At 40.3% G+C, this 21584-nt stretch overlaps 1 protein-coding gene across 4 annotated transcripts in view; it reads right to left on the bottom strand.

The window, feature by feature from the left end:
- AFF1 (AF4/FMR2 family member 1) overlaps positions 1-21584 on the bottom strand; it is a 208126-nt gene that overhangs the window by 23275 nt on the left and 163267 nt on the right. For all 4 annotated transcript variants that reach the window (XM_025385115.1, XM_025385118.1, XM_025385116.1 and 1 more), the window contains 4 exons: positions 11950-12004; positions 11787-11824; positions 9343-9499; positions 2976-3911 (listed from right to left, as the gene is read on the bottom strand). In XM_025385115.1, coding sequence (XP_025240900.1) covers positions 2976-3911; positions 9343-9499; positions 11787-11824; positions 11950-12004 — 1186 coding nt within the window. The remainder of the gene's footprint in view (positions 1-2975; positions 3912-9342; positions 9500-11786; positions 11825-11949; positions 12005-21584) is intronic.

Here is a 21584-nt window from a genome sequence, read left to right on the forward strand (position 1 = left end):
ACTTCATCACAGATGTTAGCCACCATTAACTCTTTATGATTATCTTCATACACTTTTAAGTCTGAAGTGGATTCAAGGATCTGTAAATATTCTGAAAGAAAATATTTGCTAAACTTTGTGCCAAGAGAGGGACAGACTCTAACAGGCCTTTAAATAAAAACACTAAATTCCACTAATGTGAGGGATCAAGCATGTTCTTCTATTGCTCTGACTATATGCTCACAGAGCTTTTTCTAATGTTCACATTTAAAATGAAGAAAATGAAAAATATCCTCATTATCCAAATGTTAGCAGTACCCAAACTTGACAGTCCTGTCTCTGCCATGGAGAGCAGGCCCACACACTGGTGCCTGCTGGAGCAACCGTGCCAGTCAGAGGGCCAGGGGCAGAGAACCCTGAACAAGCAGTCAGGGCACTAATGAGGAAGGGGGGACAACCTGTCCTCTACAATAAATAATGAGATTAATATGCTCATCTCCCACCTGGAATCCAGCAGGAAGTTAAACCAAACGACACACGATTCTCTGAAGAAGAAGAAAGAATCCAGTTGACTGTTTCTTTATATTTATTTACCTGAAAGCTTCTAATGTTTGTAACTAGTGACATATCTCAGGCCAGGAATTCTGTTTGCCTAGATCATGATGTCTAAATACTGCACACTTGACCAATTTTGGATCCAAATAACTAGCTTTGTATGCTCTTGGGCCCTGTAGTACGGCTCTGCTTCAGTGGTTCCCAGCCCTGATAGGCACTAGGATTACCAGAGGAATTTTTTAAAATACCAGTGGGGGTTGGGGATTCCCGTCATCAGTGCTAAAAGCTCCCAGGTGACTGTAATGTGTAGCCGGAGTTTGGAACCAGTGGGTCAGACATCAATCCTGACAGTACCAAAGAGGCCGACTGTTTCCCAGGTCAGATCTCTCAGCAGCTCGACAGCCTTTTGAAGAAATCATGCACTCGATTAAGATGAAGGGATCACTATTTCTTCATGCTCTAAACAGAAAGATAAATGAGCTGCCCAAGAGGTGCTCAGCCAAAACCTGGGAACGGCTTTTAGAGGGCACAGTTCCCACAGTCAACAGTGAGAGCTGGAAGTTTCCCTTTCTAGGGCCTCAAGCAACACTTCTAGATTTGCACTGGGGTATGAACTAGACTGAGCTCTCTGGGGGATCCTCCAGGTTCTAACATTTCCACCTGGTAAGTAATCCTTTCAGAAGTGAATACCTGTCCCCACCCCAGCTAATGCAGACGGCCAGCACTGGAGACCACACAAGACCACCTGGGAGACAGGTGAGAGATTTACCAGGACAGGGAGCTACATGAGTGTGTTCCTGAAGTTTTCTCAGGTGTTATCAGATGCAGGTATCTTCTTCCTAACCAGGTCCATCACAATTTTCTCCATAAAGTTTTGTACCTTTCACTCACTCTCTCTCACACACACACACACACACACACCCCAATCCATCCCATATAAAAAGTTTAAAGAAGTTTCTGGCATGAAAATATGCCCTCTTCTAGCTGAGACAGAGCACTCATTAGCACGGATACCATCCCACTCAACTTGCCTGCTGCAAACGTGGTGGCAATACACATCCTCTAGTCTGCTGCGAGGAGGTTCTGAAGAAAGCAGTCGCCCTTTACTATTTGGTAAAGTCGGGTTATATTTTTAACCCAGTGGATTAATCAGTCAAATCTCAGACATGACAGCAGGCTTCACAATCTTTTTTCCCTTTGTTATTCTTAGCTCAACTTCCACAGCTGAGTAAGAAGTTTTTCATGTACTTACAAGAGTGTTAAAAATTTTATTTCCTTCTCAGCAGGAGAAAGTTGGCCCTTCTTGTGTCTTTGTCTCTGATTCTTGGGCAAGTTGGCTTGGGAATGCTACTGGAGAAAAGCTCACTAATCTTTCATCATCATGAAAAAGCAACAAATAGAACAAGAGCTCAATGATTCAAAATAAAAGGAGACTGTCTAAAATAGCAGCATGTTCAAGTAACAGACAATCTTAAATAATGCAGCAATTTTTTTTTTTACTCTGTCCATTCTGTATCCAAAAGAATCTTCCAAAATTATAATAAATAAAATGATGTGGTCAACACTTTGCAATGTGCCATTATCAGCCTATATTACTCAAGGAGACACTAACCATATGTTAGTAACTGTAATGAGGTGTTGTATGGTCATGTGTTAAAATATGGATGTGATATTGGTATAAAAGATCCTACTACGAGAGTAAAATTTGTACAGAGCAGTTCTTTTAATAATTCAGAATATGAATTAACATTTCAATTAATATAATATCTCAATTTCTAACCTAATGGGCAAAACCTAATGGGCCAGGTGGTAAATGCCAGTTATAAGAATAAACGAAAATGAGGCTGGGCATCGTGTCTCGCACCTGTAGTCCCATCACTTGGGCAGAGGCAGGTAGATAACTTGAGCTCAGGAGTTCAAGAGCAGCTTGGCCAACATGGTGAAACCCCACCTCTACAAAAAAATACAAAAATTAGCCAGGCATGGTGGCACACACCTGTGGTCCCAGCTACTCAGGAGGCTTAGGTAGGAGGATCATTCCACCCCAGAGGTAGAGGCTGAAGTGAGCCAAGATCACACCACTCCAGCCTGGGCGACAGAGCAAGACCTTGCCTTTAAAAAAAAAAAAAAAGAGGGAGGGTGGGGGCAGCCCTAGATGCTACATTATCCTAAAAGAAGCTATCGTTTTTAATGACTGCCTCACCTTTTTTAAACTAGCAAGACCGATGGAGGGACACAACACGTGTTAATGCCCATATGCAGAATGAGAAGCAAAGTCCAGACAGCTAACGCTGGTAGAAGGCGCAAAGGCTACAGCGAATCAAAGCAAAGACTTGTGAGACAACTCAACTGGGCCTAAATCAAAGGTCGATCAAAGATACCATCAGGCCAACAGCAAGGATGGTCCACACTGGAGTCAAGGCAGTCTCCCCAGAACTCACCTTTCTCTTTTTGGCCAACTTGCTTGAGCTGTCTGAGCTCCTCTTCTCAGAACTGTGCTTCTTCCCTGCAGGTGGCTGTTTATCTTCTGCTTTCCTCTGGCGGCTCCCCTTTCCAGGAGGCTGGGGTATCCGAGAGAGCAGGTCTAGGGTGATCTTCACCATCAAGCTTTGTGGGGGAGGAGGAGTGTCCCTGAGCGGTGAGAGCAGCTTGGTGTCTCTCAAAGGCAATGGGAGTCTGTCTTTGCGGCTGTCCTCCTGGACCACCACGGCTTGGCGGCAGCCACTAGTCCTGCTGCCGCCGCCACTGTGGAGCGGGCCCTGGCTCTGAGTCAGGGGAACAAGAGCAAAGTGCTCAGGGCTCCTGTCCCCCACATTGTCCTTCGTGGGTTCTGGGCCTGAGGGAGCCTTAGAGGGGGCAGGGAGGGAGCTCTTGTGCTTCTTCTTCTCACTGGAGGGGGGCACTGCTGGCTTGGGCTCTTTGCTTGCTGTGGCCCGGGGCCGTCCTTTCGTCTTCACCTTGGGCTTGTCTTTGGAAGTCTGGTCTCTGGAGCCGTAGGGAAGAAGTCCCGCCTCCCTTTCCACCTGCAGGCTGGCCCGTGAATCCGCCCGGGCAGAGGCCTTGACAGGTTTTTTGGGTTGTTTGGTTCCAACAGTTTGCCTCTGTGGGGGTTCCTGCTGTGCCGGGGACTTCTGACAGCTCCTCTTTCCGGGGTGGGGGGCTTCGGGTGGGGCCCGGGGGGCTTTGCTGGAGCTTTTCGGGGGAGGATCTTTGGATTCAGAATGCTCCTGACTCGTGGCACCGTCGCTGCTGCCCTTACTCTCTGGGCGCCGCCGTGGGGGCTCTGTGCTGCCGGGACCCTCTGGTGGTGCAGCGGGCTGGCTGACTTTGGTCAGCCAGTTGTCCAGCTGCCATTTGTTTGTTGTTGGAGGCTCAGGCTAAAAATAAGGAAAGAAAGAAAAGTGTTAACTGACTGATGATGACAAATCATTCTTTTGTGTTAGTCACCCACTTATACAATACTGTCCTGCAGAGGAGCGAATCCCTCCAAACCCAGAATTTAGGTTCCGGTCATCCTCCTCAAGTTATAAGATCTATAACAATTAACTCTTAAAGCAACCTTCACTTTTTTGTGGGATTTAGAAATTTGGTAATAGCAAGTATTAACCAACAGGCAACTGCCAACTGCTGAGAAATCTTTATAATATATCTAATGGTAATTACAGTATAATTTAAACAGAATTGACACATTTTGGTATGTGAACTACTCTATTAAGGAATAACAGGAGGAAATGAGTAAAAAATCATTTCATCAAGTATCTGCAGAAGGCAGCTAATGAATAAACTAAGTTTTAGTGGGCTCACATTTTATCCTTGTTTTGACATATTTTTCAACTAAAGATGACTTTTATTCAAGAGGAGATTTCTCTTTTTTGTGTGTGATAGGGTCTCACTCTGCTGCCCAGGCTGGAGTGCAGTACCATGATAATAGCTCACTGCAGCCTCAAACTTCTGGCCGCCAGTGATCTTCCTGCCTCAGTCTTCCAAAGCACTAGAGTAACGGGCCCATTTCTCTCTTTTACTTAAAAACATTATGTAGTAAACATTTATATGTGACAAAGTTATCACATCACATATAGTATATACTGATTTGCAATTTTTACACCTTGATAAGAAGTCAGCTGGGTCACATTAGCCAAGCATTTAATCCCATGTGAACTCTTGAAAAGTCAAACATTGGACCAACACGGTGGTTCACGCCTATAATCTCAGCTTTGGAAGGCCAACACAGGACAATTCTTTAAGCCCAGGAGTTCAAGTCCAGCCTGGGCAACATAGCAATACCTCATTGATACAAAAAAGTAAAAAATCAGCCAGGAGAGGTGGCACATGCCTGTGGTCCCAGCTACTCAGAAGGCTAAGGTGGGGATTGCTCGAGCCCAGGAGTTTGAGACCGCAGTGAGCCATGTGCACTCCAACTTGGGTAACAGAGTGACACCTCGGTCCCAAAAAAAAAACAAAAAAAAAAAGTCATACATCAAATCTCTCATTACAAGCAACCTGGTCTGAAATAGCACCTATGTTTCTAAGATACAAAGGGAGGCATACAGTCAGGGGCAATGAGAATGTACAATTGCGTGGCATAAAAACAGAGGTTCCTGGCTTGTTATCTTAACCGTTAGTTCAACCTTTGTCGATAAATTAACTGCTGTTGCATCCCACCACGTCTCTCCAGCTCAGCTATTACACCTTATTAAAAGAATGACAGAGACTCTTGTGTCTCCAAGTTCCACTACTCTATCTTGCACATAGTGGGTGCATGAGATATATGCGTATTCCGCTAGGTGGATTACTATACCCATGAATTTCATATCATATAGAAAAACATTAGTGTCTAACAGAGTGAGTGATAGTTACATTTATTTTAAAGAGAACACATCGCTGTCCTTACGTCCTTATCTTAAGAAAAATACTCATTTCTTTAAAGATCCACTCTGGGAGGTGGTTTGTAGAAGTAAGTCATATACATAATGCATCAGAAAATTAGCTGAAAGACATCCCACTTCAGATTTACTTGCTTAGATTATAGATAAGGAGAACACTCCAGTAGGTGGAAAAGTTTTAAGGGGAAGAAAGACTGCTGACAAGTTTTCCGAGTGGAACATCCCAAATAATTCTACTTCATAAAACATGGAAATCTAATGATGCAAAATATGTGGCTATGACATAAAGGCTTTTTGGCCAGGAAAAGGTTAGGTAATAAAATGATCAGGTAGACCGTTTGGGTTTAGTGTGACTAATGGAACAGAACTAAGAAACTTAAAAAACCAGGCAAGAACATTCTTTGGACAGTAAGATGACTGCATAATTCCTTTTTTCTTTCTGTTTACCTCATGCTGCTGCTTATGATAACATTATCTTCCTTATGGCTTCCTTCGCTTATGTTAACTGTATACCCATGCTGTCATCTGAATTTAAGGGCAGAGAGGGAGGGAAGAAGGAAACTACTACTAAGTGGCAGGCATTTTGTCACATCTAAATCTGTATTCAACATTCTAAGAAGGCAGAATGGTTAAGAGTAGAGAAAAGATTAGCACACAATGCCCACTTGTCAAACATGATTTCCTGCAGAGACTTCAGGGTGTGGTTACATAAATGGTTAACTGATGGGACAAGGTAGTGAGAGACATCACTTGCCAATCACAACAGGCACGAAGCCTTCACACCCTTCCTCAGGAAAGGTATGGACATACCTCACCCGCTGGCTATACTTACAACTGCACCCCAATCCCTGGCATGCTCTTTAGAAGACGATTTAAGTGTGAACCCAAAAGGGAAGTCATTCCTGGTCTAAATAACATCTGGTTTCCCCCCAACCCTCAGAACAGTATAGTACTGAGATACATTTAGTAGTCCCTAAGAATGTCCTGGTTACAGAAATAAAATATACTCTTCCACTACAGTCCTAAAACGTTCTGAAGGAAGGCCTATGTCCCAATTTGAGGGTAAAACTGAGTAGTTGTGCCAGACAAGGGGAAGAGGTAGGGGCAATCCTGTATACCCAATATTAAGTTGTGAAATGGATACAATTTCTTTGATATATTATTTGGGTATTGAGATGGAAAAAATGTTTTCATAAGGGATTGATTTAAAATATTTTTTAGGCTGGGCGCTGTGGCTCACGCCTGTAATCCCAGCACTTTGGGAGGCTGAGGTGGGTGGATCACTTGAGGTCAAGAGTTCGAGACCAGCCTGGCCAACATGGTGAGACACCATCTCTACTAAAAATACAAAAATTAGCCGGACGTGGTGGCATGTACCTGTAGTCCCAGCTACTCAGGAGCCTGAGGCAGGAGAATTACTTGAACCCAGGAGGCGGAGCTTGCAGTGAGCCAAGATCACACCACTGCACTCCAGCCTGGGCGACAGAGTGAGACTCTGTCTCAATAAAAATAAATAAATAAAAATGAAAATAAAACATTTTTAAAAATAAAGTTTAAGTAGATAAAAGTGCCAAGGTTTTAGACTTTCAAATATCCTGGGAACATTTTATCTTTGTTTAGAGGATCAAGGTCTGGACTTTCATTTCTTTCTCAGCCTCTCCTCACCCCACCCCCAATCTGCTCTCCCAGTGCCGGTGCAACCCAAATACTACAAATTGGAAGTAGGAAAAAAAGGATATAATTATTTTTTATTAGGTGTTTTAATAAATTGGCAAAAGTTAGTATATTTTAGAATGAATTATGATTTTGAATTAAGAAGTTCTGAGCTATGCACAATATAGATTTATTCTTTTAGTAACACTACATAGCTACGGGGAATATGAGTGCAAAATGTTTTTTAAATGCTTGAGGTGATGGGTACCCCACTTACTCTGATGTGATTATTATGTATTATATGGCTGTATCAAAATATCTCACGCACCCATATATACACCTACTACATACCCAAAAAATTAAAAGACACAAAAGAGTGAGAAACTGAAAACTGCATAATGTACAGTACTGATTATGGAATATTAATGAAAAAGAATTCTCATTAATATCTGTATGTACAGCCTATTATGGAATTTGTGTTACTCCCAAATAACACCAGAGATTTATAATAATGCAGGTATTTACTGTAAAAGGAAAGACATGTAGTTAAATACTTTAGGAAAAATTCAAAATTTAAAATCTAAACAAAGATAAAATATTCCCAGGAGGATGAGCCTCAGTACATAACACGTACTGTCCACGGATCGGCAATACATACCAATACTAGCCCTTTTTAGTAAAGCGATTTTAAAAGATAAGGCAGGAGGGGACCATTTATTTTACACCTAAGAGGTTTCACTCTATTCCAGTAACTTCTCAAGCAATAAAATATATCTATGTCTCATTACTACAAATACCAGACTTTCTATCAAGTTTCAATTATTCAGCCAAATCTGTACCATTTCCATTTTATTTTAATTAAATGTTATTTAATTATCTTTTCGATGTCAGTAATCTAACTAGCATGAAGATTTTTCTTAAGAATAAGGTGAAACACAAAGCAAAGATCTTATAAACGTTAACAGTGAACATCACACAATTTGTCTGCACAGCATATTCAGTATCCTTTTCCCTGAGGCAAAGAAAAATTATTTCAATAGCAATTAGTATCATATAAGGAAACAAAGAGCCCCAGAAACACACACTGTAGTTTCTAAATCTGAAAGGCACTTCAAGTGCAGTTAATACTGATGCATGTCTGTCCACTCCAAAACATATCAAACTCTTATTTTCTGCGCCAGACATAGATTCGCATCTAACAGAAAATGACAGCCAGTTATTTTCTCAGCCTCCCTCACCCTCAGACAAGACCCTTAAATCTCCCTACATCAGCTCCAGATGTATTCAGTTAATGCCCCACTGGAACTGCTTTGCTTTCTAAACAGAAACAAACACAGAAGGCTTTTTAATGCTTTCCTAATTAGAAAGCTTCATTTCCTGGCATTTCCATATTAAATATCTGGAATAATTTTCTCGATGTGGGCTGGTCTCATTCACCAAAAAGAAAAGAATGCCTTCCCTTTTCATTAATTTCTTGCCTTCCCTTTTCATTAATTTCTTTCCCCACCATAATTTTTACAATGCTACCCAAATTTTGAGGTTATCTGGCAACCCTGTTAGATGTTACTAACAATTTCTTGGGCTCCACAATCCAGTAAATAGCATAAACCCTCTATATTTATTTAGTGCTTAAGATTTTCAGTCTTATCAGTTTATCTTTACAATATTCTCCTGAGGGTGGGTAACAAGCAAACACCATCATCCCTGTTTTACATGGGGCAGAAGGGAGCAAGAAACAGAACCCTGACAAAATCACTTTGCCATCAATTTAACGCATGGCTTTTAGTGATTCGAAAATAGAACTCCTGATGACTTATTTCTAGTTCACATTCCTGCCCTTTGCTAAATCAGGCGGTCTCCTTTTGCTTTCCTTAATTCATGCATTTCTAAAATTTCAAAAAGAATTCTCATTAATATTAAAATAGCAGCCTACTGAAACCAAGTTTTCTTTTTAAAAGAAGGGAAAAGAAAATGGTGTGCAAACAGTCTTAATGAGTTGATCTTCAAAACACCACTAGCAACGACAGAGAAGGCCTATCATTTTCAACAGAGGGGAGAAGACCTCTCTCCCAACTCTCCTTTACTAAATATTTGGTAAGAAGCAAATAAATAGAAAACAGATGGCTCTAGACAGCGCAGGAGCAGGAAAGCACTGCCCCATGGTACAGAATGACTCAGTCTCATGGTCAATCCTGGCCCACAGCACAGACTCTAGCTTCAAAGGGCAGAATGCTGCCATTTAAGGTGGCCATCTCGAGGGGGGACACGGTACCTCCGGAGCCGGGGTTTCTAGGGGCTCATTTTCTTCGCTGTCACTTGAACTGCTCTCGCTCTCCGAGTCTGAGGAACTGTCTGAGTCACTGGTGCTTTCTGACTCTGCACTGCTGGAATGTGCTGATGCCACCGGTTCTGGAAGGGACTGTGGAGCACTGCAAAGCAACCAAAAGATAAAATTAGAAGGCACGATGCAAGGTGGATTTCTTCCTTCTCCCTTGCCCATTTTTCTGCTACTCAAAAGGAAGGGTCTTGGTATTAGATACACTGCTAAACTATCACATCATCCAACTGAGAGAGGCCCAAAGTAGTTTAATAGAAAAGCAAAAACCTCTGAAAACTGTTCACCAGATAAATGCATAAAAGACAAGCCTGTGAAATTTTACTCCTGAAGAATATTTCAAGCGATCCAAAATTTAAGTTAGATGCTGGGTGCTTCATATGAAGGGTTGGTAAACCATAGCCTAGGCTGGCTGCCTGCTTTTCTAAATAAAGTCTTATTGGAAGACACCCATACCCATTTCTTTAATGTACTATGTCTGCTTTTACGCTGCAATGGCAGATTTGAACAGTTGCAACAGAGACATATACGGCCCACAAAGCCTAAAATATTTACTATCTGATCCTTTAAGTTTGCTGGTCTCTGCTTGCTACACATAACCAAATCCAATTAATTTCTATAAGAAAAGCCAGTACGTTAAAATCTCCCTATATTCTCTATACAAGAACTGGGTGGTAGCCAAAGACCACTAAATATAAATGGTGTTCCTTTGCAAGATGAACTCAAAAGTAAACAACCATTCACACTTCCTGGCAGAACTACAAAAGTGATTTAGGGATCATCCCCAAATATCAGCCAAAGGAGAGATTATCTACTCCAAATTTTAAGAATGGGGCAATAAATCTAAGTTAGTGAGAAAACACATTGATCACAATGCTAGACACACATAGAATTTCAAGGCATATATAATCTTAAAGCTTCACCCTAGATGGTATTAATTAAAGCAATAAGTCATTAACTAAAATCTGGACAGATTCCAAATCCACCTAAAACGTTTTCAAAATAGATTCGTAAATAACATACTAGAATAAAAAGTATTAAACAATAACAAAATCACTAGTTGAAGTAATTTTAAAGCACACACGATACCACTATATAATTTCCTCACAGAAATGCTGTACCCAGTCTGTGGCCCTATCTCCACTGGCAGCTGAAGAGCATGAGCCAGTGATGAGCAAAAGGGGCTACACTCTCAATGTTACTCCTGCCTCAAATCTGTACCCCTGCTTGGTCTCTTCTTTTTCCTTTTCCTTCACTTTTAGAAGTTAGGCTACCTTGTCATGTTTTATGAGTCATCATAACCCACCAGAAATTACTGAACAAAATAAGACATAATCAAGCAAACCTTATGAATCTGTAAGAGTGCACATAATTACATGGGCTTCCTCCACATTAACTGTAACATCCCCTGCATAATGGACAAGATTTTATCACTAATCTCGTCTCTGAGTGGATGAGCACATCTCAAGGGAGTAAACTTTGTCCATAAAAGACAGGTATCTGGCATATCAGAGGAATATATTATAAAAGTAGTTCAAATAGTTCATATTTTCAAAAATTAAATCATCACATTTCCTAAAGTATGGCTGGCTTGTTCCATTTCCCATCACACTGAAATGTACTGCTGGTCATTTTGAAAAGCAGCTGAAACAGTATGAAAATTCATGTAACTAAGAAAACAACCATAATGGAAAAGAAGTTCTGGAAATAATTGAACTTTATTGAAAACAGCAAATCTGTTACCTCCATTAAAACACTGGGCTTGTCAGTTTAACTTTTCAAATATTGATTACCTAACACTGATGATAAATTGTATTTTAAGCTTGTTTGTAAACTCCTTTTTTTGAGACAGAGTCTCGCTCTGTCACCCAGGCTGGAGTGCAGTGGCGCGACTTCAGCTCACTGCAACCTCCATCTCTTGGGTTCAAGCGATTCTCCTGCCTCAACCTCCTGAGTGGCTGGGACTACAGGTACACGCCACCATGCCTGGCTAATTTTTGTATTTTTAGTAGAGACAGGGTTTCACCATGTTGTCCAGGCTGGTCTCGAACTCCTGACCTCAAGTGATCTGCCCACCTCGGCCTCCCAAAGTGCTGGGATTACAGGCGTGAGCTAGCACGCCCAACCTGTAAACTCTTAAAAATCTTTAACATCTATACTGATGATGTAGATCAGTGTGGGGCTCTCGCTTCTATAGGGTTAACAACCTCCTTATGGCTGATTTAAGCTTCCAAAATATTAAACAGGTACTTTCCTTTTACTGTGATCCTTCAGCTTCTTCCCATGAAAAAACTGTGGAAGTACTAAATAAGGCTTTATTTTCCCCATTTGGTAAAAAATTGCAAACATTCTGTACAGATGGGGAGAAACCCACACAGTACCTTGGAGGTGCAGATGAGGAGGGAGGCTTCTCTGGGGTCTAGGCATTCACAATAAGGGGAAGAAGGAACAGGAAAAGAACAAAAAACAGGTTAGAACAAGCAGCTCAGATCTGTTAGATGGATTTAAAAGGACTCCTGGTATTACAGGCTGTGCAACACTTACTTGTTCACCGTCACTGTCCTCACTGTCACTGAGCTGAAGGTCGTCTTCGAGCATGCTGGAAAGGGCAGGGACACAGAGAAGAATGAATGTGAAATGACTTCTAACAACTTTTCTAGCATGTAAATAGAAAATATGCCTAATTAAACAAAAGAGAGAGAGGACATGTATACGTTTTATTTATTAAAGGCTGTAATTTCCAAAAAATGTAAGTTTTACAATTATACAATTACAATGTACGAATACAATTATAATTATATAATTATAACACAGAAACCAGTTAAGTGCAAGCCTCTCACCATCTCAAGACAGACTCTTTCACATGTTACAAACATTGAAGCAGAACTACCACAAGACAAGGATTCATTGCGAGCCCTGAGACTAAAGTCCTCCACTCCTAATCAGTGAGGTCAGGGTCCATGCAAACAAAACAAATGGGGTGGGTGGGGGGGATACATAATACACTCAATTACTTTCTTCCAAAAGCTCTAACTGAATTAGAGTAATTAGCCATTAAATGAATTAAAGTTGAATGAATATTTGTAAAGCACTCAGAACAGTGCCAGGTACATAAAAAGTTCAACATTAGAATTAAATACACAGTAAGATGTATGACGCTATCAAGGCAAATATCACCCAACAGTGCAGTTACTTTACATTTCTGTCCAAAGGACATTATTAATAGTGAGCTTTATTTTTCACATGTAATAAATTATTCTTTTTTGCCTATGTGAACACTGATCAATGGGAAGAGTAATACAAACGCAATTGTCTACAGATTATGTTTAACCTTATTGCTATTGTTTCAGTGGGGAAAAAAAAATCCATTTCCTCAAACTTGGATTAACGTATCTGTAGGCATGCTGGCTTATGGTGAACCTAAATAGTAAAAAGCAAACATTTTCCAATCTGTACATGTGTTGTCAAATTTTAAAAACTCCCCTACCCTTAACCTTCTTCCATGGAAATAGCCAAATATCACAGGGATGAATCAGTAATTGCTTCCTCTCTTCCTTTTCCCCCAAGTTTTATGAACATGGCTATTTGAGGAAATGTTGTAAGTAAAACTGAAAAGGAAAAAATAATCTGCTGGAGCATTACCAATGCTCCAAAAAGCAAATTATTAGAGGTTAAAATCCTTCAGTATTTCCAAAAATACCTATTCAAAAATCTGACCACCAATTTTTACTGCAAAGCCACTATCTACCACTGAAGAAAGCAGGCGTGGTTACTTCGGAAATCCTGGTAAAAATCACTGTATTTTCTAATGAAAATGAATAAAACTTGGCTGTTTTGTAAATGACCGCCTACATGAGGTGGTAACTCTGCCAAGAAACAACTTTCATAAATGTACTAAAAACATACTGGGATAAGTTTCTAAATAAAATGAAAACTGTCAGCAACTTGTAAATGTAGGTCTTGCACAATATTTATCTAACAGAAGCTAAATTCATATTTTTATTTCTTTTTGAGACAGGGTCTCACTCTGTTACCCAGGTGTGGTCTTGGCTTACTGCAGCCTCCGCCTCCTGGGCTCAAGCAACCCTTTTGCCTCAGCCTCCCGAACAGTTGGGACTACAGGCGCATGCCACCATGCCTGGCTAATTTTTGTGTTTTTGTAGAGATGAGGTCTTACTATGCTGCTCAGGCTGGTCTAGAGCACCTGGGCTCAAGTGGTCTGCCCACCTCAGCCTCCCAAACTGCTGGAATTACAGGCGTGAGCCGCTGTGCACAGCTAAATTCATATTTTTTCAAGGCTAGAAAATACAGCCTTCAGTCATAGGACTTGCCAGTTAGCAACATTATGGCATACAAGAAAAAGTCACTCAACAGGTTTATTGCTAAATGGTGGCTTGGCTGGGATATACACAAACAAAAGATAAAAGAAGTATCTTTGAAATAAATGTAAAGTATAATACAACCAGAAAAAAATCTGGCGAAGTGTATTCAATATTAGCCACCAACCACAACAAAACAAAAAATGGACCTCTTTCTTAGTTACTAGGTTTGTTTTGAATAAAACTGATTTGCCTTAATTCTTGTAACATCAATGATCATGTAATCCGACCACACTTCCTGTTTTGAGCACAGGATTACAAATTCTGTAACTTTCTCTTCTAGCTACTAAACATCTAACTTCCAAGAATATACTCTCCTAAAGTAAGTCAGAAAGTTAGAGAAAGTTCTGACTTTTGGCTCCACTTCCTCTTCAGGATAAACAGGTACCATGAAAATGCTGTCCCAGATTCTAAAAATTTTCCCTGCAGAGAATTACATAGATAGTAACAAAATAGGCCTGCAGGTATAAAACCTGTTCCGAACCTAAAGAGTAGGGACTGTGATCTCTGAAGGAAGATTGCAAAAGCTATCTCCAAAGAAACACTCAGAAGTGATAAAACCAGCATGGTCAAACAAAATCTCTCCTCCCTCATTTGGGATGTATTGGGATTTATACATAAAGTATTTTACTTAATAAAAATTTGTGAGTATAATTTATTTGATAAAGAATAAACGTATCTCACATGAGAATCAGCAGATCTGTGTATTACTAGTGTTTGCTGGCACAGCCAAGAGTAACCAGAAAATATTTCAGAAAGCATGATTTACTGTATCACCAGAGGTGGGTATCTCAACATAAACTAGCATGCTATTACTGGAGGAGAAAATGGCACAAGAAAAAAAATTTTTTCTAAAGTTTTTGATTAAAAAACATGTACGACATCTACTTTAAGTTACAAGTTGTTAACTAAGTTATGCTAATATAGAAAATTAATCATGAATACCATTATGATTTTTTTTCAAACAGAAAATCCATGTAGCCGAAGACAGTTTGATGACAGGTGAAGGATTTTTAGGCATAAGGACAAATTTTAAAGGAATTCAAATTTCTTTTAAATTTAAGAGGCTAAGGTCCTCCGCCTGTCCCACACACTATATTTGAAGCCAAGGACGTACTACATGTGAAGAATCAGCCCTTGAATGTGAAGAATGAGGAGATGAACTACAGCACACCTAGGTGAGCACCTCTGTCCCCACAGCAAGAGAATCCAAATCTCTTAGACCCAGTCTCAGCCATAGCAATAAAGCCTAGGTCAAGAGAACAGAAAGCTCAATGGATATGCTTTTTCTTTCTCATCTGTAAGTTTTCTTGAATTAGGATCAAATAATTTTCACCTTTATATTCTGTCTAGAAACTGGTAGGTATCCTAAAAAAGCAGGCTGAATAGGACCCCTTTGTTAAATAAGTAATAGTATCATGTAGCTGTGCCCACTATGTGATCAGAACAGACACTGCCTATATTACGATCCTGTGTGGTGGCTTTTGACCATCCCTTCACATTCTAAGGATGAGAGAAACAGTCACCTGACATGCCCAAGATCATGAAGCTGGCACATGCTGGGGCTGGGATGCAATCTATCCCATCTGATACAAGATCCCCTTGTTCTGGCCAATGGATGACACAATGATTAGAAAACCCAACTGATGTAATTAAATCTAAGTTCCAGAACCCACCAAGAGGAAGACTTTGATTTAAAATAAAACTACTTTCCTATTGGAACTCAATATGCTATGCTTCCCTTATGAAGATAAATTAACTTTAAATCTTACATACTTTAACTGGTCAAATAACAAATTTCATTTCCAAACGCAAAGTCAAGGCAGTTATTTCAAAACATACAGAACCGTATTATCTACTTTGATAGTGTTCAAAAGAAGCCAAATTGCTCAGGTAAAGCAACTCTTTAAACTACATGTAGATTTAATCATATTTTACATTTGGTTAGGTAAACTTTTTGCTTACAGGTAACAAACAATTCTCAAAACCCTTTGTACAAATGCATTTTTCAGGCAGCTGTTCTAGCAAAGCTTAAAGAGCCACATACAGGTTCTGGCAGGCATGCTGCAGTGAGTCAACCCAACTGCTACTGTGTGAAGACATAAAGTCGCCATTTCTTTTCAATTTCTTAGTACTGGGCTTGCCCGAAGCTTTCACTGCCAATATTTTGTAACATCTCAATTCAGATCCAAAAAGTATTTACATAGCCTTATTTCTTGGCTTAACATTTCTTATGATCATTTTGAGAAAGAGCAAGTGAAGTCAAGCTCATAGCAGTTATTTAAAATCAGTAAGTCACAACCATGGCATCAGGTGTGCTAAAAATAATAAGAAAAGTAACACTTTTCAGGAACCACTAACGAGTATGTGAGAATGTGTAAACTTACAGAATCTCACAAATCTAAAACTGATCCGGGGATAGGATGGGCAATGGCACACAAGGCAGGAGAAAGAGGCTGGGCTCCAGAGCACAGCCAGAATCCCAGAATTTTTTTTTTTTTTTTTTAAATTTGAGACAAAGTCTCACTCTGTCGCCCATGCTGGAGTGCAGTGGCACCATTATGGCTCACTGCAACCTATGTGCCGCCCAGGTTCAAGTGATCCTCCCACTTAAGCCTCCTGAGTAGCTGGGACTACAGGTTTGTGCCACCATGCTCGGCAATTTTTTTAAGAATTTTTTTGTAGAGACGAGGTCTTACTATATGCACAGGCTGGTCTCAAACTCCCAGGCTCAAGCAGTCCTCTCATCTCAGTCTCCCAAAGTGTTGGGATTACAGGTGTGAGCCACCGTGCCTGGCCCTAGAATCTTGGCATTTTCAAAGCAATCAGGCTCTGATTCCTTTTTTGATGTATGGCAGAAATAAGGACTGCCCACGCGTTCTAAGAGACGATGGGAGGTTACAAGTTACGAAGCAGGCTAAACAAAGAATAGATGAAAAAGTGAAAAGGTAGATGTCTGGCAGTTGTGACACAACATATAACAGGAACTCTCCAAACGGTGACAATAGTTAGAAGGCAGAATTCAAGTTCACGGAGAAACTTTCCACAGGAATTATGGGATAACAAGATAGAGGGGAAACCAACTCTACATGATTAACTCTAATGAAAAAAGTTAATGGTTGATATGATAAAAATGGTTGCTGGAGTCATAAAAGATTATTTAAACTCCATGGATGAAGTGAAGATTATCTGATGTCAAATAAGGAAATGAGAAAAATCACAAGAGTATAAATGAGGGAAAATCTGAAGTTAAATCAGTAAGATTAAATCAGTATGACAATGTACAAGAATTATATACTTTCAACTAGAAATAAAATCTAGAATATTACTTTAAATCCTGTCTATTAAATACTGTGCATAGGTATTCAAGTTTATCGTGTAATATCTTTCCTTCTGCATTTATTCTGAGCACTTACTATGTGCCAGACACTGCTCTAGACCCTATGGTTAAAACTCTGAGCCAAAAAATGTCCCCGCTAGTCTAGAGGAGGAAGATAACTAAAATACACCATTTCTCAATGGGTAACAAGCCTGTGGAGGGAAAAGGATGAAAGAGAAAAGATGGCTAGAGATCACTCTTTTATACAGGGTAGTTAGGGAAAACTACTGATGAAGGCCACCCCAGGTCAGAGCTGAAAGGAGAGAGACAGCACAATGCAAGTCTTGTGGAGAGTCATCAGAACACCAAAATGAGCAGGGAGACCAAGGCTGGCAGACGGAAAGTGGACATGTGTGTTGGGGAGGAGCTGTGGTAGGGGGTAGGTTTTGGAGGTTCTTGGAGGCCTTTGCTGGGGGGCGAAGGAGGCAGGAAAGTGAATATGCTTGTGAAAGTGGACCACACCTTGTTGGTTTAATAGCCCAGCATCCCACAGAGAGGGTAAAATACACAAACTACCCTTAAGGCTAAGATTCCTAGTGAATTAAAATATATTTTATTCAATCCTTCAATCTAGTTTAAATTAGCCTAGGGTCACCTGTTGTAGTAAATTAGCAGTTATGATGTAAAATGACACTTAAAGGGACCCTTAAGGGCTCCCCCAAAACCAGGTTTTAGATATGCAAATGAGCTTTTTCAAAGTAATCACTTAAAAAAAAAAATGACTCCCTAAGGTTTTCAAAAGCTTTCAAAGCCTAAAGCGTAATCTGTCAAGCCCCTTTCAACGTGGCAAATAGTCTCTGCCTTTCTCTTATCAAATGTCACCCTCTCTGGACCCCTCTTTTCCCTGAAGTATAACTACTATCCAAAGAACTCATCTCAACCCTGTCACTGTCACATCCCTTGTTCTGTGTTACATGCCACCTACAGTTTGTTACAAAATGTGGAAGACAAGGATTTTGTCTTATTGACCAGTTTCTCCAAGTACCTAAAGCAGCACCAAGCACAAAGCATGTGGGGCCGGGCACAGTGGCTCACGCCTGTAATCCAAGCACTTTGGGAGGCTAAGGTGGACAGAGCCCAGGAGTTCAAGACAAGCCTGGGCCAAATGGTGAAACCCCATCTCTACTAAAAATACGAAAACTAGCCAGGTACAGTGGTGTGTGCCTGTAGTACCAGCTACTCAAGAGACTAAGGTAGGAGGATCGCTTGACCCCAGAAGGTGGAGGTTGCAATGAGCCAAGGTCACCCCACTGCACTCCAGCCTGGGTTACAGAATGAGACCCTGTCTCAAAAAAGGAAAAGAAAAAGTGAGATGAACACTTAGTGAAAAAAAAATTTTAATAAATGTTCTACGATGCTGAAGGCTTAATGCAGATCTACAAATGTACAAATAACCAGCACAAATGTTTGTTCCTTGTTTTTGGGAACTGGAAGAACTGTGAATAAGAGATGTAGATATTACTTCAATGTCAAGTTCTAAGCTTTACATGTGGAGCAGATTTCTACTACTTCCATAATATTTATCAGCAAATTGTACTTTCAGTTAGACCTGCCATTTAAATATCCAGGTTCAAACAGTATAAACTAACATTTGAAAACAAGAGGAAAAATTTAATTTCCTTAGGCTAAGCATGATTTAAATATTCTACAAGTAAAGCATGTCTTCAGACTTAATTCTAGTACATTTCAGCTGACAACTACCTATGTCCTGATGTGACAATTTTATATTACAATAAACAGAAGGAGTCTTCCTTATTCACCAAAATATTTAAAAGCCAACAATGTTTTGAGTAAAAGCTGAAAACTCAGGCTCATTTGAAAAGGTATCAGACTCATCCCAGCCTTTATTAACTTGGCCCCAGTCTTTCTCATCCAACTCGAGGGACAATCCCAATCTCAGCCTTCACATTCAGATATTTCCCTCACTTCAAAAGAAACTTTCCACATAAGTAATAAATATTTCAAATTGCTATAATGACTAATTTCTGTCTCTTACTTTAAGTGTTGATTTCAGAGGCCAAAAACAAGAAAAATAATGGAGGGTACCTTTTTGTAAGGACTTGGCAATTTGGGGGTAGGGGAAGAAACAAGTTAGCTATAATACCCAAATAAATTGCTTTTTAGTTTCTAAAATATTAACACGTTTGTCCTCTTTCAGAGGCTGACAAATGCAGACACCGGTAAACTAAATCCGGCTGCACGGAAAGAGAATTGTCCACAATTATATGAAGGTCACAATTACTGTAAATAAATACTTTGTACTTTGTCCTAGGCCCTTCACAGATCTAAGCCTTGGAAAGGAAGAGGATTCCAAAACCAAGAGCCCTTAAACAAATACACCCTCTCTTAAACTTAGGGGCAAATTGCACTAACATCCTAGCTAATCAGTTACCTACAGAACGTTACAGAAGGAATTCATTATTTGAGAAATAACTACAGCTTAAACTACAGTGAGAAATATATGCTGAACCATTACATTTAATTTCACACCTACATCCTTCTATCACGTTGCTACCCCCTACCCATATCTGAGTTAATACAGACCACTCACAAGCTTATCCTTTACTACTGGGCCTCTCTTTTTATCCTCTTATATGTCCTATTCCACTTGTCTAAGGATTCCCAAGTCCTCATAACTCTGAAAGAAAAAGCATTAAGACCTAGATTGATTTTTTAAATCAAAGTATAAATGACCCTGTAATTAATAATTTTTTTCTGACATTCAAAGTGCATTAGAATATCTCCCTAGCACTCTATGTGCCACTCAAATAGTTTAACTGCATGTCATAGAACCCTAATGCTGACAATAGATCAAATCAACCTGCGAACACTAAGAGGTTTGCCATACAAAATCTGAAACAATGACTGCAATTTGCAAATTAATTGAGACACCACTTTCTTCTAATCTCCATTAGAAGTGAGTTCATAAAAGCCATTCCTTTTTCCCAAGGGTACATTTCATTTTGGCATTTATCAATACCACCATGTCCATCCCCCACATAATCACCAAGTCCACACAACCCTCATTATCTACTCGGCCTCAGTGTCACTTCTCTTCCATGTTACTCTTGCCTCTCCTCCCTTCCACTAGGTCCTACTTCTACCCCTTCTATAAATCTATTAGGATCATCACAAATATTCTTTCCTAGATAATTTTATATGTAGTAAATTAATAGTTTCTATAAAGCAAACACAACGTGTCACAAGATATACTTGTTAGCAACTTTCAGGCACTTCTGATTTGAGTGGTTTAACACTGCTATCAAGAAAACCACTCATTTCACTGAGCAGCGTCATCACAGGAATGGTCTGTCTCTGAAAGTCTGAAAGCTGATGGAAATTGGAGTGGTAGGCTGTGACTTTTGCCTGCTCAGTCTGAGGCTACCTCTCAGGCAGACCCACCTGCCTTTCTTCCTCTACCCACAGGCCAGAGACGCGGTCCCTTCCCCACTTTGGTGCAATTGCTCCACCCACTCTACTCCTGGAAGAGCAACCCCAATCTATGCTTACAGTCAATTGGGATACCCAGGCTATCCCTGGGTCTATTGGGATACGTCCCTTCCTGGCTGCCCCAAAGACAATGGTCAGGGTCTTTTATGGTCTACAGGGCTTGACAACAAACCATCACAAAGAAATACCCGGTGTAAAACCCTACAGAGGGTTACAGAGCTTCTACAGAATTCTTACAGTTGTGGTCCTTGATCTGCAGATTCTACTCCTTACCAGCCATCAACTGGTTTAACAAACCTCCTCCTTCCTTAAATGTAATCCATGTCAGTGAGTCTAGAGTCTTAGAATTTAGCAGCCAGTAAAATTTCCAAAAAGATAAAGGGACTGTGGTGGTGTGTGTTGGTAATCCAGCTACTCAGGAAGCTGCGGCAGGAGGATCATTTGAGTCCAGCAGTTTTAAGACAAGCCTGGGCAACATAGTGAGACCCTATCTCTAAAAATGTTAAAACATAAATAAGTAAAAATTAAAAAGAAAAAAAAGAAAAGGTGAAAGAAAAGGGAAGAGGAGTTGGGCATCACAGTAGCCTGTGCCTGTAGTCCTAGCTACTCAGGAGGCTGAGGCAGGAGAATTACTTGAGCCCAGAAGTTTGAGGCTGTAGTGTGCTATTTGGGCTTGTGAAGAGCCACTGCACTCCAATCTAGGCAACAAAGCAACCTTGTCTCCAAAGAGAAAAAGAAAAAGATAAAAAGACGCTAAGTGTGGAAGCTGACATCTGTAATCTCAGCACTAGGACTGCTTTAGCCCAGGAGTTGGAGACCAGCCTGGGCAACACAGGGAGACCCCACCTCTTAAAAAAAAATAAAAATAGCTGGGTGTGTCCCTGTACTGTCTGTAGTCCTCTGTACTCTAGCCTGGGTGACAGAGCAAGACCCTGTCTCAAAAAAAAAAAAAAAAAGGGAATAACTAATAA

Source organism: Theropithecus gelada, chromosome 5 (genome assembly GCF_003255815.1).
Source record: "Theropithecus gelada isolate Dixy chromosome 5, Tgel_1.0, whole genome shotgun sequence".
Taxonomy (NCBI): domain Eukaryota; kingdom Metazoa; phylum Chordata; class Mammalia; order Primates; family Cercopithecidae; genus Theropithecus; species Theropithecus gelada.